Genomic DNA, 17,068 nt, shown 5'->3' on the forward strand with positions numbered 1-17,068 from the left:
ATCGACATGCCGGCTCTGCACCGATCGGGCATTTACCTTTTGGGACTCTCATCACAACGAAACGACCTAGAGGGTAAAAACTCGAATAAAAGACAATGAGAAAAAGTCAAGGGAGTTCAAGAATTCCGAGGGGGGCGGAAGAATGCCGGGCAGGGAGGAGCGCAGTGTGTGTGTTAAACGGAGTCCAGTTTCAGGCCCCGCCCCTTCTTGATGCCGATTCGCAGAGTGTGCCAGAGACCTCTCCGCTGTCACCCTGTCTCCGAGTTCCAGGGCATTGACCTGAAATGGTTAAACGAGGGGCGGGGACAGGGGAGGCGAGAGGCTGGTCCGGGGAGTTAGCTACGTGTCTCCCTCGCCTTTAATACCTCGTCCCGCTGCCCCGGCTGGATCCTCGCACAGGTCTCCGAGTACCGGCGCCGACTCCAGATCCGCTCCTGCCATCATGTCCAAAACGGTACGAGACTCCCTCATTCTCTCCCATTCTAGCATCTCTCCCAGGCAGCGATCCCCTAACTCCCCAGCTGGCCCCTGGGAGCTCCCTGGGACTGAGATCCAGGCAGAAGGTGGGGATCGCCTCAGCTGCTGCAGAACTCTTTGTAAAGCTGGCTGTGAGTTGTGCGGCGGACCAAGGATTGACAGCTTTGCGTCCCAGGAGTTCTTTTAGCATCTGATGACCTCCCTGCTGCTTCCTCAGACACTGTGTGATCCCAAGAGATTCCTCTAAGATTCTCTCTAAGAAGCTTCCAAAACTCCTGTAAAGTACTTATGGGAAGGGTATGAGCTTCTCCACAAGTGTCATTATAGTGTTAATTCTAATGATACCCTGAGCACCACTTCTAACCCTTTGTATGCCAGATATAAGGATGTAGATAGGTGTTATAAATCTGTAAATATTTAATGCTATATCATGTTTTACTAAACTATTAATTCACTATGCAGAATACTTTAATAGATGTTTTGTTGACTTAAATACTTGTTACATTTGTTATTTTTTGATATTTAATTTTTATTTGTTATTCCTTTTATCTTACTGGTTTAGATTATGATTTTTGGTTAAGGTTCAGTAATTTATTTTTCTTACAGCATATATAGGTTGTTTATACTACAGCATATATATATATATATGATAATCTTCAACGATCAGTGAAATGGGAGAAAAAATTAAAAACTAGGCATAATGTAAAAAAAATTACCTATTTTTCTGTTTGATATGCTCTTGGTAAACTTATTTCTTTTTTTTAAGTAATATTGCTGATATCCAGAATCCCAAATGTTACATTGAGCTCAGTACTTGGACACTTTTAGATGTTTGACAGTTTTAGTCCAGGTTAAAGTAAATATCGCTACCTGTCACGTTGTTGACAAAGAGGGCAGACAAGATGTGAAATTCACTTTCAAGGGTGTTTGCACTAAAAGTACTCAAGTTAAGATACATGTTTGATCTTTACATGGATTTAAAGGAATCTGAACTAATAGTATAAAGTAACTCAAGGAATAGATTTTACAACCAATGTTTTTCTAATAAATGATTTCTGGTTTTGGAAATTTTTTTTTTTTAAAGAAAAATCCAGTTTTTATTTTTCCCATCTCCAATCGCATGGGGCATTAGTGTTCCCCGGGAAGCTGAGTTTCTTCTGACAGCCCAGACGGGTATGAGGTGAAAAAAGTGAAAGGAGATTAATGGATTAATTAATCCAAAAATATGCAGACTGCGTTCCTCAACAGAGGAATATAAGAGGTACAGCTGGATGCCTGGAGCATTTGGGGTTATCAATAGGGATCTCTAGAGCATTTGGGGTTATAAATAAGGATCTCTAGAACATTTGGGGTTATGAATAGGGATCTCTAGAGCATTTGAGGTTATGAATAGGGATCTCTAGAGCATTTGGGGTTATGAATAGGGATCTCTAGAGCATTTGGGGTTATGAATAGGGATCTCTAGAGCATTTGGGGTTATGAATAGGGATCTTTAGAGCATTTGGGGTCATGAATAGAAATCTCGAACATTTGAAGTTATGCTTAACGAAAAATTCTGGTGCAAGTGGTAAAAGTGAGGCAGTCTTCAGGAAAGTTCAATTTAGTTACTACAGTGATTCCACCATTTGTGGCTGCACTTGCACTTTATGCAAAACTCCAAGCAGTGGCGTCGCTACAGGGGCAAGTGTTAATGTGTTGATCTATACCTGCTATCGGCGGCAGGGACTAATATGTATATATATCGGCAACTGGGGCTAATATTAATATATATGGGCAGCAGGGGGTAATATATTAATATATATATATATATATATATATATATATATATATATATATATATATATAATGTTAACAACTTCTCTTTATTCAAACAAAGTCAACACATATATGTGATGGGGCTATCACATAAATCAGTAGTAAAGGGAGGGGCTTGCTGGGGGCATTAATACAAATAGTGGTGGCTGGAGGCAATCATACAAGGGTGTGGAGGCACCACATTAATCTATAGTAAAAGGGTGCTGGCTGGGGCATCAATAGACAAGGGGCAAAAACACTAAGGGGGTATAAATGAAAAATCCATCCTGATGTAGATGCTTTTGGTTATTAGTGTAGCAGGGCCTGTCCAGGTGTGTGTGTGTGTATAGGTGTTGGTGTGGCAGAGCCTGTCCTGGTGTGTGTTTGGATGTTGGTGTGGCAGAGCCTGTCCTGGTGTGTGTGTGTTTGGGTGTTGGTCTGGCAGAGCCTGTCCTGGTGTGAGCCTGTCCTGGTGTGTGTGTTTGGGTATCAGTGTCTGGGTGTCAGTGTGACAGAGCCTGTGTTGGTGTGTGTGTTTGGTATTCTGTTTCCTGGCACTTAACTTACAATAGGAATTATTTAATTTATACTTATCCAGAGATAAAACGCCCTCCTGAAGTTGTAGTGACCTCAGGGGACAAAACGTTCAAGGCCCTGAAATCATTTAGTGGAAAAGTTAAGGTATTGTGTTATTTACTCTATAATATTTATTTCAAGAATAAGTCGTACTAAATTGTGGCTTCAGGCTTCCCATGTTGAATGATCATGTATTATGTTAGTCCAATAACAAAAGTATCATTCCATAGCACATTACTTTTGGCAATATATATATATATATATATATATGTTTTTTCAGTGGAAATTATTAATGCCCCCCCCAGTTTGACTGTGGTATCTTGTGTGCCCCCCCTATATATTGTTTCTAGAGTCGCCACTGACTCCAAGTGGTTTCTTCATCCTCCAGCTGGGTTCCACTATTAATAAATTATATTAATCAGGTAACCTTTACCCCAAAAATACCTCCAGTAATTACTCCCTTGGAATTGCTTGGAGCCTACTTACAAATGATGGGTTATTATATAAGTATATGTATTATATTATTTTGTAAGTATAAGTACTGGTGTACTGGTGTATAAACACACGTCTTTGTGTCCTTGAATTTTTTCTAGGTTGCTTCAGTAGAGATTACTAAAACCATCGGTACTTAATACTAATCAAACTTAGCTTCTGTTCTGAGAGATGTCATTCTTTATTGTATCACTCAATGCAGCTGAAGGATTTGATTTATAGTGTTAATTATCATTAATTAAGGAGGCACAGAAGGTATAGAATTAAAAAAATATATATTTTGACTTTTTAACGTGTTCTTTCAGTGTACCCATATTGATGGTGTGGGTTGTGCAGTCTGCCGCTACATCATGTTTATCCTGGCAGTCGAATTTTCCATTACTGTAACATAGCTTGAGGATAATATAGTTGTAACTACTGTATTGTGAAGGTGTGACCACACTTCCAAATTGATTGAGGCACTAATAAAATTTGCCTGTGTCCCAGACAGCCTCTTGAAGAAAGAATGCTTATTAAAGTACTTCGTAAGTGCTTTTATATGCATTTATGAAACCTGCCCCAAAATGACTTCCCTTTAGGAGAAGCTGAAGCTGTAGAGCTGCAGTGGGATGCCTTCTCTGTGGTCTGGTGTTTTGTGCTGCTGATTGGCTTCTTAAACCTCCTAAGCCAACGCTGGAGATGACAGCCACCGAGTATACCATGTAGCAGAAGATGTGTTCAACCAAATACCTCTTGCTTGGCAAACAGCTGGGGGGGGGGTATGGGGAAATAGCCAAATGCATATTAGAGTTGGTGATTTTTTGTGGTTTGCTTGCATGCCCTGACTTCACTGCAATGCCAAAGTGTGGATCACAGATAAAGTGACTCAAGGTCAAAGCCAATGTCATGTTGTAAGGATCAGTTTAGTAGCGTCAGAGATCAGTTAATGATTCACCCAACGTTGTACACGTGGGATATCTTATTACTTGTTTCTGTAGAATTATAACTTCAGGTAATGCAAGCTTTTCACCATTTAAAGAAAAGGAAGATACTGTATTCCAAATTCCATCCTTATGACTGTAGCGCCAATTTGGGACCATGCTTCCTACTCCGAACAGCAGGGAGTCAGAGGAATAGCTACACGTTTCTCTATTGGGTTTTGGGACACTTAACAGTGGTTGTTATCTTTGTTATTTGTTTTCCATAACATAACAATGACTCTGTTAGGCGGCTCAGATGACAGCGGCTGATAGAGGTGAGACTGTTGGTTATAAGGTATAGATGAGGAGAGAACATTCTATTCTTAACAAGATGCTAATTTGCAGTATGCTTAGAGTTATCTGGGATTATGTGCTTTAGATTACCGAAACCCAAGTTTGCCTATAGTGTGCTTGGTCCCTATCTAAAGAGAAGCATGTATTCAGAATTTGTAACTCTGGACAGCTTTATCATATGTTGTGGATGGCATTAGCCTTTAGAGCTGCTCCTAGAAGACATGTCCTTGCACCCACCCGATTTGGGCTCAAGCCAGGCTTTAGTCTGACCTTTGGCTTAGCCTAATTCAAATGAGGAGTGAAAATAGAGCCGTCTAGAACACCTTCTTTCCCTTCCATTCTTGGGTCCTTGTCCAAGTCTGGGAGAGTGCTCGTTGGGAGCCTCCGTGTCTGGTGAGTTAGAGGTCTGGGTGAACCTTATCATGTGCTTTACCGTGGCAAACTTGTAGCTACTTGGTGGCCCCTCACATTTCATTCCATCTAACAGAAGAGCATGGCTTTCTACTAAAAGTGTCTATCATGCCACTTTCCTCTAATGTTATTCTTTCTTTTTTTTACCTACCTGCATTCAGATTTGGCTAAGAACCCAAATTTAAATCATCAGTATAAAAACATTCTACTTTATTTCAAATAATTTTAAGCATACAAAGATACTTGGTAAGAAGTTGGCTACTCAGGACATTTATGCCAGTATTGGACATGTTCTCCGTGAAAGGCTCACTGTCTCTTGTGCAATTAAATAAAAAGGAGCACAGAGGACGCATACAACTTTCCATTACTTCTCGTGAATTGGTCTCCCCACCTAACCATATTTCTCACGTTGCGAGGAAGATCTGTGTAAGACTGCGAGCCTCCCAGTACGTCATGTCTCCCACTAATCTGTGGCCAAGAGGTATGTCGGGAGATCATCTGTTGTAAAATATACTTTCCCATTATAAGTGATTTAACCCTTCTGTTCTAGTGGGTTATCCGCCACTAGATTTTATTTCATAGCTCGTTTCTATGATATACAGGGGTGTAAGTATAACTTGTGTGTAGGGCTATGGAGAGCAGACACATCACTTAACCTGGGGGGGGGGGTTCTTGAAGCGTCAAGGACAAAGCATGGGAGTATTTGCTTGGATACCAGCATACCATTGTTTAATGAAATTTTGGATTAGACTGTCCCTTCATTAAAGCAAACTATTGAATAGAGTTATTTCCAGTTTGCTTAATTGTACTTCATTTTATAAATAGGCTTAGAAATTCTGCTCTTGAAGCGAATGGTATCTTGACCCTGTTTGTTTCAGAAGCGAATTGAAATTCAAGGGATTATACAGTGATTAGCAGAAGAATTCAGGAATGAATGGTTTATACAGCGGCCTTCCAATGAATGAACTGCATTCTAGATTTAATCTTCATCTTTTATAAAAGAACTTTTATCTTAAGGGTTTGGGGCAAAGAAATAGGAAACCATCATTTTGAGCAGAAGTAGGAAGCCTTATGGACGCAGATGTGCCAAGAAGAGTATCTTATATTGCATCATGCCACGTTGAATGCTGTGTCATTTGGGTGTTGATGATGTCATCCAAGGGTGTCACCGTCACATCTGGCACAGTACAGAGTGAATGACTACTCCTTCCCGGGTAATAAAGTTAACTTTTAAACTCTATAAACAGTGGAAAGGTTGTGAATGGCTTTAAAAATCTTTATGGATAGTTACTAGCACATACACTGCCTATATCTAAACTCCAGATCAAATATTCACATATATTGTTCCCAGCCTGTTTCATCAGTTGACAGATGGGATTATTCATAATCATGTAAACACGCCACTGTCTATTGTAAAGAGTCCAAGGATTTAATAACTTCTGAACAGAGCTGGGAGAAAATGTAATTTTCACCATAACATTGATGAGCACAAAAAGGGGCAGAAAAACCACATCTGTCATGATGTAACAAGTGGCCACAGGACATAAATGTGGGTGGAAACTGTCTTTGCTCTGTGATGATGTCTATTCGGTGGAAAGCAACAGATTTTTTTTTACATTCAGATTCCTTATTGATTATATTTTTTTTATAATAAAAAAGAGCCCCTTTAGGTAGGTGGTGGGGTACTTAATACTTTGGTAACTGTCCCATTTCCTTCTGTTTTTTGTTTTTTTTTGTTTTAGTCTTTAAATTAATTATTTGCTGTGTAGGAAGTGATACAGAGAGGTCAGTATGTATTCATGATTCTAATATTCTGCCCCGTCACATAGATTACAATATTCTGTTTGCCAAGCGTATCGTTTTCATTAAATATGCCCGTGTAATGGGGTACTCTAGTGGGCTTAACATTAATAAATTCTGTAGGTACATACACTAGCGCTCAAAAGTTTGGGGTCACTGAGCTGTTTCACAGAAAACAAGGATCTTTCTAGCTGTGACATAATTGCATATTATGTATATATATATATATATATATATATATATATATATATATATATATATAATTTAGCATTGTAACTGCTACATTGAGACCTGGATCCCTGAAGACTTAGCTTTTAGGACTTTAGCAGCTCCCTTCTTCTAAAGGTCCTGCCCTCTCCCCTTAACTTCTAAGACGCTCCTCAGCAGATGTGACTATAAAAGAACTCAGCTATGCCATCGTATCTCCCATTTTACTGCATACGTGTGTTTATGTATTAAGTAATGGGATCCAGCAGCAGTTGGGCAATTTCTTCTTGTCCAACTGCGGTACGGGAGCTGGGAGTGTATTAGAGGCATTGAGATTAAGCAGTGTGAAAAGAGCTCACACAGCGAGGTTTATTTCCATGGACACTGACCCATTGTTTAGACCCAAATCCGAGGGTAGAATTCCCTCCACACTCCTCTAGCTTGTCTATCAAGGAGCTCGGTTCACGTTTACAGCGAGGCCTTCACGGAGTGCTTACAAAAAGGACCATTGAGTTCTCGCTCGAAAAAACCAGCGCTAGAAACCCCGCCTGGAACCCTGCCAGTCTATCCTTTCTTGAATAGGTCTGTTTGTTACTAAATTCTAGCCACTGGTCTACTCTGCCTTGGTTGGGTAAACTGTCTCTCCCGTGTATTACTCAGACCGTCTAACAAACATTAAGGCAAAAAGACGGGCTCCATTCTCCTCCACGGAAATGTTTAGCTCTTTGATGATCGTTAGCTACACGTTGTCTGGCTATTGTTACCTTTTTAAGAACCCTGTTGATGGAATGCTGCGTTTTTTCGTCTTTCTGGCATTTTGAAACACACAGCATGCCGATGAGAACTAAAAATGTGACATATTATTTCAGTCACAGGAATTAGGAGTCATTATACTTCAAACGGGCAGTTGATACCTGTAATTGCCTTCCAGTGGATGTAGTAAAGGCTAATACAGTAAAGTAGATTGTAAGCTTGTCTGAGCAGGGCCCTCCTTACCTGATGTTTCTGTAAGTCAAATTTGTATTTAAGGAAAAAAGATATACTACGTAGCCTTTTCTACCCGTGTGTATAAATCACATGTGTAGCACACGCTGTAAATACTACCAGATTATCTCTACGTTCTGTTCAAAGGGTGAAATAGATAAGGTGTTTCCTTTAACGAGCGTAAATATATTTCAGTGAGCTCTGTGTATGCCGCACATCATGACATGAGCTGGGAAGCTTGTAAAGACACATTATTAATAATAATTCCATAAAGTGTCGCACAACTCTTTTTTGGTATTAAAGGTTAAAGACGATAATCTCTCCAAACCTCATATGATATATAAAGACACAAAACACAATTTAATCAGAGACAAGATGAGACATGAATGGGAAGTACAAGACAAATCTTCTCTTTAGGAGGAACCCAACATCCCAGCGTTCTTTTGTTTTTTGAAGGTTGAGGTTGCGCTTCCTGATGTACCATAAAGAAAGGGTGCTGGCGCTACTTGCCGAGGTGACATTGCAGCCACAGTGGACCAGGGTTCCCAATCTTATTCTGGGATTGCCTTGGGAATATGTGGTCCCTTCCCTCCTTAGCCAGAGGGAGGGCTGGCTCTTCTAGGTCCCTCACTGAAGAGGGAATCTTCTGAAGCCTTCAAGGAAAGGTGGCAGCTAAAAATGCACAGCCCCCCACCCAAAAAAATAAACTCCAGTGATCCATCCAATGCCTAGCATTCTAAAAATGGAATTCCGCCAGCAACTAGCTGCATAGTCTCGACGCTATGAGCCATCCTCAAGAGTCATAGTATATTTCGGAAGTGGGTCTCCTTTGCTTCTTTGTAGAGTACTTTAAGTAGCACATTGCTGATACGAATAGAGGGTAAAGGGTTTGGCATACTGTATCCTGAGCTCCATTAGTGTGATACGGTGATAGTTGTTTTGTTTATGAAATAGTCTGTTCTTAGCTATACATCTTCAAGCAAGGCGGTAGTAGTGGGGATAAGGAAAACATCATGTTGGACCTGATATATGCACGATACATTATTTGTGGTTATTCGGTGCATATAACTGTCTCTACTGAATTCTTACTAAATACGAGAAGATCGTTAGTTTACCCCTTGAATGTATGTATTGTAAGAAGTGTTGCGTAAATTGTTGGCGCTATATAAATAAAAGATAATAATAATAATTTAATGCCAGGTTATGAGTTATATGAGTTACCGTTTTGAGCTGTAAGAGGAAACCAACCTACACAGAAGTCCCGAGAGTCTGTAATTAAATATGCCGAAAAAGGCTATCTGCACAGAAGCTGGCTAACATAGAGGCAGTGAAAGGACTTCTTCTTTCCTGTAAATCACTAAAATGTTAGCGTTATTTCGTTTTCTTAAACGCTCCTTTTAATTGCTCATTGCATGAATAGATGATAGGCAGCCAAGCGAAATGGAGAGTGTATATTTTTGGTGCCGGGGGAAAGTTAGGACATGACGCCTCTGTGTTTTATGAATGAGACAGACAAACAAACACGGCTTGTTCTAGGGAGGAAAGCGGAGACCCCCTTTCTACTTCCTCCTGCCACATCATCACCAGCCTGACGTGTACCGGTTTCAAGCTGAATCCACGGTAGCCAATACATATTCCGAACATTTGCAGAATCTAAGAGCCAGCTTAAAGCTTTTAGTAGCCATTGGACATTTAAATCTATATGCACAGTGTATTTGTTACTCGCTGTGGCATGTAAGGTGTTAATAGAGCTTTTTTAGACAATGTTAGAAAAAAAGGAAGTTTGAAATTACCAATGTATATTAAAATACATTCAATGTTTTATAGCAATCACAGTTTGGGTAAATTCTGTATGCCCCATGACATTTTGTGTATTTATTTTTTTATACATTGTAACTTTCGTGTATAATATATGTAATAATAATTACTGCTTTATTTACTGATCTGTTTATTAGATGTCACCCTGATCATAACATAATAATCACCATTTGGTTTGCAGTACGTCAGCTGTATGGATTCCAGTTACGGAGCCCACGTGCGGAAAGCTATAATTATCTCATAAATGATTATCCCACATATATTTTACATATGTATAGGGGTGTTCACGCATTTCTAGGTTGCCACTATAAATATTTTAATGACATACATGAAACATTGATGAATATTCATGTGAAGCTAAAACTGGATCTAGGACAGACTGAAAGGGCATTTGCGCAAGAGAAACTGGGTGTCAGGTGCCCAAAATGCATGGATCAAGCTTGATGACTCTATTTGCATACAAAAAGTTGGCTGTATAGTGTGATTGTATGGTGGTTATATTGCTTTGGATGATAGATGCGTGGAACAGCCTCCCATCAGAAGTGGATGCATGGGATAAGCTTATGGCTCCTGAATCTTCATCGAGGGACCAACGACCGATTAAGGTCTGAGTCTTTACATCAGGATAAAATGGGCAGACAGGGTGGGTTCTTATATCCCGTCTATGTATCTAGGAATCCCGGGTGCAGTATATTGCATGCGACTCGTGCTAAAATGCTACAAAATAGTGAATTTTCAGCATGGGTGATATATTCTTGGAAAGTTGCGATAAGTATACCCCACGTGCGAGCCACGCCAACATTAAAGTGATTCGAACACAGCCATAGCACGAGCCCATTCTCAAATGCCCAAAGATAATTATAACCAGGTTTTTCCTCGTATACAGGATGTATAGGAGCTTTTCATGTGTTTTATTGGAAGAATCCTTCCGTCATACTAGCTATTAACCCTTCGGTGGGATTGCATGCTGTCATGGGCTTCGGTGGCGGATTATCGGGTATAATAAACATTAATACAGCAGATCTAGTTAGCTTTTCATGTAATTACTTTCTCGGTTTTAGCCGCTATTATAAAAGGGAAGCTGAATTGAATCAAATATAATCCAGGCGATGGTTTTATTGTCAGGTGAAATGCTGTTAAACTTTCCCCGCTGTAACCGATGTACAGAAAAGCGTATCAGCGTGAAAATTCTGTTTGAGTGACTCAGACTGTGCCCCATGCGTGTAGAAGCTCAATAATTTAGGTTTATTAAAGCACTTAATATTAAAAACTCTGGTGTGAGAGAAGGTTTTTTTTTTCACTACAGAGATACAGATTTTGTGGAGTTATTTTTGCCCGTGAATTTTCCCAAAAGCTAAATAATGAATGAATGGATTTGTGCTTCCCAGTAACAAAAGGTCTTGCAGAGTTCATTTGGTTTTTAGAAACTTTTCCTAGGGGGGTCTACTCTCTACGCACGCTGCATTCATAAAAATGCTCTGATTCTTTGAATGATTCACAGTCCAGAAGAGATGGAAGATGAGGAGTAATGAGTAGCTGCAAAGTGTCTTAAAAGAGCCTATTCTGCCGAAATGTAAACTTTTATAACTAAACTCCAAATTCTTCCTAGATCCCTTTTCAGTTGACGCAACTGCAGGTACTGAGAGGTTGTTGCCATTGAAATAAAAAAATGTTTGCTAAAAGTATTTGTGTTGCGGTTACGCAACTAAACCTTCAGAGAAAGGTTTATTTGCTCAGTACACTAGAGAGCGTGGTTAATGTTGTGCGTTAGTGGAACAGCACCTTTAAATGCAGAAGTAGCTGTAGTCGCAGGCCTTGTAACAAAGCGAATTGTGTAGCAAAAGTACTCAAGTTGCCATTTGAGTGTACAGCGCAAAAAAAAATAATTGGTAACATTATTACAGATTTCACGAACATGCAGTTTAATGTTAACGCGATATTGGGGAGATATTTCTTTATGGCTTTACCGGTGATGGTAATATACATTGTTTGCCTGTACAACATACAAGGATAATAGTCACTCCAGATCATTTCAGATCTTTAAACATCATGCCTAGTCTTGTATTGATCTCAGTTGTAGTATTTTGAATTTACAACTTTGTTCTAGAACTTTCGCCTGTTTACGGAGCTGTATTGACAGTCCTTCCGAATGCATTGTAAGAGCAGATATTTGGAATTCCGCAGCGATAGTTACAAATAACTCATTTTAACCCCTACATTCCGAAAGAATTGCTCAGTTTCAGTTAATTGATGTAGAACATTTAAATTTGGGTGTTGTTTTAAAACTTAGAATAATAAATGATAATGTGTATGTAAATATATACCGTATAATGATTATAATTCATGTATACTTTAACAGTAACACTGTAGGTATTTATTATACAAAAATGAGCCGATTTATGACTTATGAATATGGATCCCTAGGAGGCTCAGCTCCTAAGGCTCAGAAGGCATCCGTCAGTAGTAAAGACGTTTTTCTTTTAGCTCTTTTTTAGCTTTAGATCAGTGTTACAGAAAGTTCTGCAAGCGCCTGTATTCAGAGATCTGGAAATCTAGGTGTTTTCTAAAATTCCATCACGCAAACAGGGATTCTTGGACGCTTGTGTCATTGATTGTAAGCTAACTGGCATGTGAGTTGCGTCCCATAGGGCTATAAACAAATAAGAGTAACTCTGGTCCTATTTTCACATTACATGCATATTGGAGCCCATCTTGCATTGATTCGGTTCATTTTACTATTATTCAAATGAGCGCAGGTATTCTTTATTATTGGATAATTTAACTCCGCCCCCAGCGGTCACTACTGAAAGCAGGGGGCATTTGTCAGTACGCTCCTTGCACATGCTCAGTAGAACTCCCATTGGAATGTAAGGGAGTAGCACCAACCAAGCGCATGTACCTGAACACCAATGTTCTGCTTGCATAGAATCCCAAGATTTACATGCTAATGCTTCCTGGTTCCAGTTTAGGCACTCTGGGGAGGAAGTAAATGTGACGAAGAGAATGAGACAGTAAAGAATGCATGCGCCAATTTACATACGGTAAAATATAATTCGAATGACTGATGGCGTTGAGAAATAGGATTCTGGAAAGACCACACCTGCTTTTAGCTGGAGATGCCTATAAATCAAAATGTAACCAGAAAGAAAGTGAGCGTTTTATGATTCATTTTCACAACAGATCAATAAACTTTAGGTCAAATTCAAAAATCAGAACAAAAAGATAAAAAGAGTGGATTACGAGTACTTTGGTTGTTATCATTGGAACTGATAATATAATGCATAAGAGATACTCAGTCTAGCATAATTATCCTTAACCTGTTTTTTCTGCTCCGTTTTAACCTATATGCCAATTTATCATCCACCTCGTCGAACACAATATTCGTCGATCAGTCCTTTTATTATTATGTACAAAACAAATATAGACTGAGTAGAATTATAGGTCATATTCATATTCATATGAAAAATAACTACGTTGGCTATATAAAAGAAGAACTATTACTAGCCTCGAAGAGGAGCGGGAAATTTGTATCTGGGCTGCAGTTGGATGTACTAATGGAGATTTTCCCTCTATAACCCAGAAAAAAAAGATACAACCAAGTAGGCCCAATTTGTAGGTTCTTTCTAGACAGAACCTACAACACTATAATTGTAAACCCTGCAAAGTTATGATAGTTAGAGAAACTTTCCTGAAACGTGGGTTTTGTCTCAGCAGGAAAGCCTCTCAATGCTTCTCAAATGAATGGAAAACGCAATTGGAAGCAAGCAACTGTTCCCTAGTTACTCTGCGTATGGCTGCCGGTGGGATCCATATCCTTGATAAAAGCAGCCATTGTCTGCTGAAATGCTGGGAGCCCACAGGCTGCTTCTGTTATCCTGTTATGTAGACGTGTAAATGGATATTGTTGAGTGTATTTGTGTTGCTGGGTTGTGTTTGGGGTTCACTTTTCTTGTTTTAGTTCTGGAAATAGGGATATTAGTCAGCACTTACACCCCTGACTCCATGAGTGAACGTCTGTCTCAGACTGGAATTAAAATGAATGAAAGTTGACTGTACCCCGGGGTTACATTGTAGGGGAACCAATGTTGACTTACTTACAGAAACTTTAAAAAGCATTGGTGGGGCTGCATGGACTGTCTCTTTAAATGAAATTTACTTGGAATAAGGTTATGACTTACCCCACCAGGTATACTCCACAGGAAAGGCTAAGATGGCCGTGTAGAATAAGTAAGCAACTAGAGGTCTGCAGGATCCGGTCTGGGGTTCCTATGGGGGCTGCATCAGGTGCTGGGTATTAAAAACCCCTGGAGCCTGACGATCAAAGAGACTGTTGTGGGAAGAAGTTCCCCTGAGCTCCCAGGACAAGGAGAGGCCCCCGAAGACGACCATCCCTGAGCCAAGTGAGGCCTGGACCCGTGTGCTGTCTGGGGGAGGTTTTCCAGAGTCTGGTTTAGCTGGGTCTGGCTCGGAGGTCTATTTAGTTGGTGTTTAGGCCGATCAGCCTGGGCCAGCATAGTATAGTTAGAGAGACGCCAGTGTTTCTGAGCTGTATTGCCCTGGAGGACTGTGCTGACATTTATGGCTCTCGCGCTACAGGGTTTGTCACAATATATATATATTGAAATGTCATGCAATTTTCAGAAATGAGGTCAGACCCAGGGAGCCCGTGGATATAGCTATATGTGACAAACTTGCTATGAAGATATATACGTTATCCTACTGATCGCCCTCGGGCATGTAACCTGCCATTGGTGTTCTGCAGGTTATTTCAGTTTTTTCCCCCGCAGCTTGAAGCTAAAAACACGTACGGCAGTACATACGTACATAAACACTCAAATCCCACCAATCGTGAACCAGGGCCACTTTGTTCTTTAGCCAAGGTGCGTCATTGAGGATTAATTTCACACCTGCACACCATTTACCATTCATTCATTCTCACAAAGTCCCTGAACAAACAATTAAATTGGGCTGTCCAGCTACTGCCCATGCCCCATTGCTTCAATTTGTATTGTTTTCAATAAAAAATGTTCATATTAATGGTTCATTGGATACATTATACCTGCAGTGCTCCTAATTAAGTTAACCAATAACGCGTGAAAGGTTGAGTAAATAAAGCAGCTCTATAATTGTCTTTTCTTTCTAAAACGTCAAACAACAATAATAAATAGAAATAAAATACACATATAATAAAATAGTGATTGAAAAAGTTCAGGCGCACTAACACTGCACTTTGCATATTTGCACTTGGGGAAAGTCTCACTACTGCAATAAACTGCGCTGACGAATTTAAGGACCTTTAACCCCTCGACAGAGTATGTAGATCAGGGTTATTGGAAGAGATCTGCGGAGCATTGAGAGTGACTCTTGGTGTTTCAGGTGAATGGCTGTTCACGTCAATGTCACCAACTGGGACACAGATGTTCTACCGCCGCACCTTAATCTTGGTGTAAAGTTCAGGGTTCATCTCTGAAACACCATCATCGTTTACGTCTTGTACTCTGTATCATCGGGGCAGTGAACTTCATGTCAGTGTCCTGAATGTGTAACTTATGGAAAAGAAAACGTTAATCGTTTAAGTTGCTTCTAATCAGTCTAACCTTAATATTTCTTCAATTAAGATTTTTTTTAAGAAAACATTGCCTCTTCCAACTCTTTATGACAGAGTATTCCAAATCTAGAAGAAAAAAAAATAAATTTACTGTTCATCAATCCCTGGCATAGACCATTTTAATTATATATAATTATTATCTAATAATTATTGAATACTTTAATTATTGACCACATGTCTGCCAATACTTGGTCCACCACCTATGATTCTGAAGTTCTGGAGAATCAGTCAGCACCTTGTTAAAAACCAGTATATTAAGTGTTTGTATGTTTATTGATAAACATTCTGATTCTATAGTTCTGGTATATTGAAGCATGATGGAACAGTTTTTATAACATGCGCGTTGCCAGGACGGGTCAATAAACTCATAAAAGAACATTGAGCTCTGGGTTAGTGCTCTTGGTGTTTTGTGTTCTGTAGGGTCAGCATCTCGAGGGCACTATAGATCAGATAGCAGTTTATTTAGGATCATATTATTATTATCTTGTATACTACGTGTTTTTCTTTCTCTTATAGATAACATTTTATTATCAATATCTTTACAAACATAGCTCATCTGATATACATTAGGATTCAAAGCAATATATTAATATATTATATACATACTTTGTTTTCCTGAATAGAAGTGATCTCCTGGTTTATTTCCTGATGTCATTTCTGGTATATTTATTCCCAAACTGGCATTTTCTCAAACGTGTGTATCATTTATAGTTGGGCTAAGAGGAGGTACTGCTGAACATACAACAATGGAAAGGGATTTCTAACAAGCATTACATTCTCTTTTCTCCAGGGTCAGGTACAGAAGTCCACAAATGTGGTTTATCAGTCCCACCATGTCAGCAGAAGTAAAAGAGGACAAGTTGTGGGCACCAGAGGAGGCTTCCGAGGCTGCACGGTTTGGCTTACAGGTACGATTTACAGATCTATAAACTACCATGGCTATAATTTTATGCCGCAAGAAAAAAAATATGTATTTAAAAAAGTAACTAATGTTTACTTCCAACATTTGTAATCTACGAGGTTGATATCTGGAAATGTCCAATAATACATGGAGTAGTGTTACGAAACGAAAATACAGAATCAGGTGGGGGTGAGTAAGCACACAATGGGAAATTACATAGTACCCCACACTAGTCAGCGACATTGGAACTTATGTGTTGATTTGTTTGCGGTTTGACTAAAAATGTTGATTATAGTATGCAGTTAAGCGCAAAGATATATATTTTTAAATTTATATTCTATTAATGCTGAATTCATGAAACAGAGGTTAGAGAGGCAACAATCTAAACGACTCCTTATATTTGTGTCCATGCTCAATGTGCTGAGTATAAATACTTCCTCTTTATGTGTTTAGTGTAACTGTCTTTTTTGTATGTTTGGTGGTATTTCCACAAAATAATCCCATTATATTGCAAATTCATTTTATCGGAAACTAATTTACTAATTTCTAACTTGTAACAATACTTTGTAACACTACATCTGCTATCCTGAATCTAAGACAAGACCAAGAACTGACTAAGGTCTGAGTCTCTGCTTCAGACTAGATGGGCCAAAAGGTTCTAATCTGACTCTACCTTATTTGATTGATTTGATGCTTATACATCTAGATTTCAAGTCATACATTTAGAAATCCAGAGCCTTTGTGTCT

General features: G+C 39.3%; 1 protein-coding gene across 2 annotated transcripts in view; it reads left to right on the forward strand.

Moving 5' to 3' along the window:
• Positions 1-350: 350 nt before the first annotated feature.
• PAPSS2 (3'-phosphoadenosine 5'-phosphosulfate synthase 2) overlaps positions 351-17,068 on the forward strand; it is a 30,019-nt gene continuing 13,301 nt past the window's right edge. Inside the window, exons 1-2 of one of the 2 annotated variants that reach the window (XM_053450029.1) lie at positions 351-454; positions 16,211-16,328. In XM_053450029.1, the coding sequence (XP_053306004.1) occupies positions 443-454; positions 16,211-16,328 (130 nt within the window). In that variant the 5' untranslated portion in view covers positions 351-442. The remainder of the gene's footprint in view (positions 455-16,210; positions 16,329-17,068) is intronic. The other variant, XM_053450030.1, reaches the window with a different exon arrangement.

This window comes from Spea bombifrons, chromosome 11 (genome assembly GCF_027358695.1).
Source record: "Spea bombifrons isolate aSpeBom1 chromosome 11, aSpeBom1.2.pri, whole genome shotgun sequence".
Taxonomy (NCBI): Eukaryota; Metazoa; Chordata; class Amphibia; order Anura; family Pelobatidae; genus Spea; species Spea bombifrons.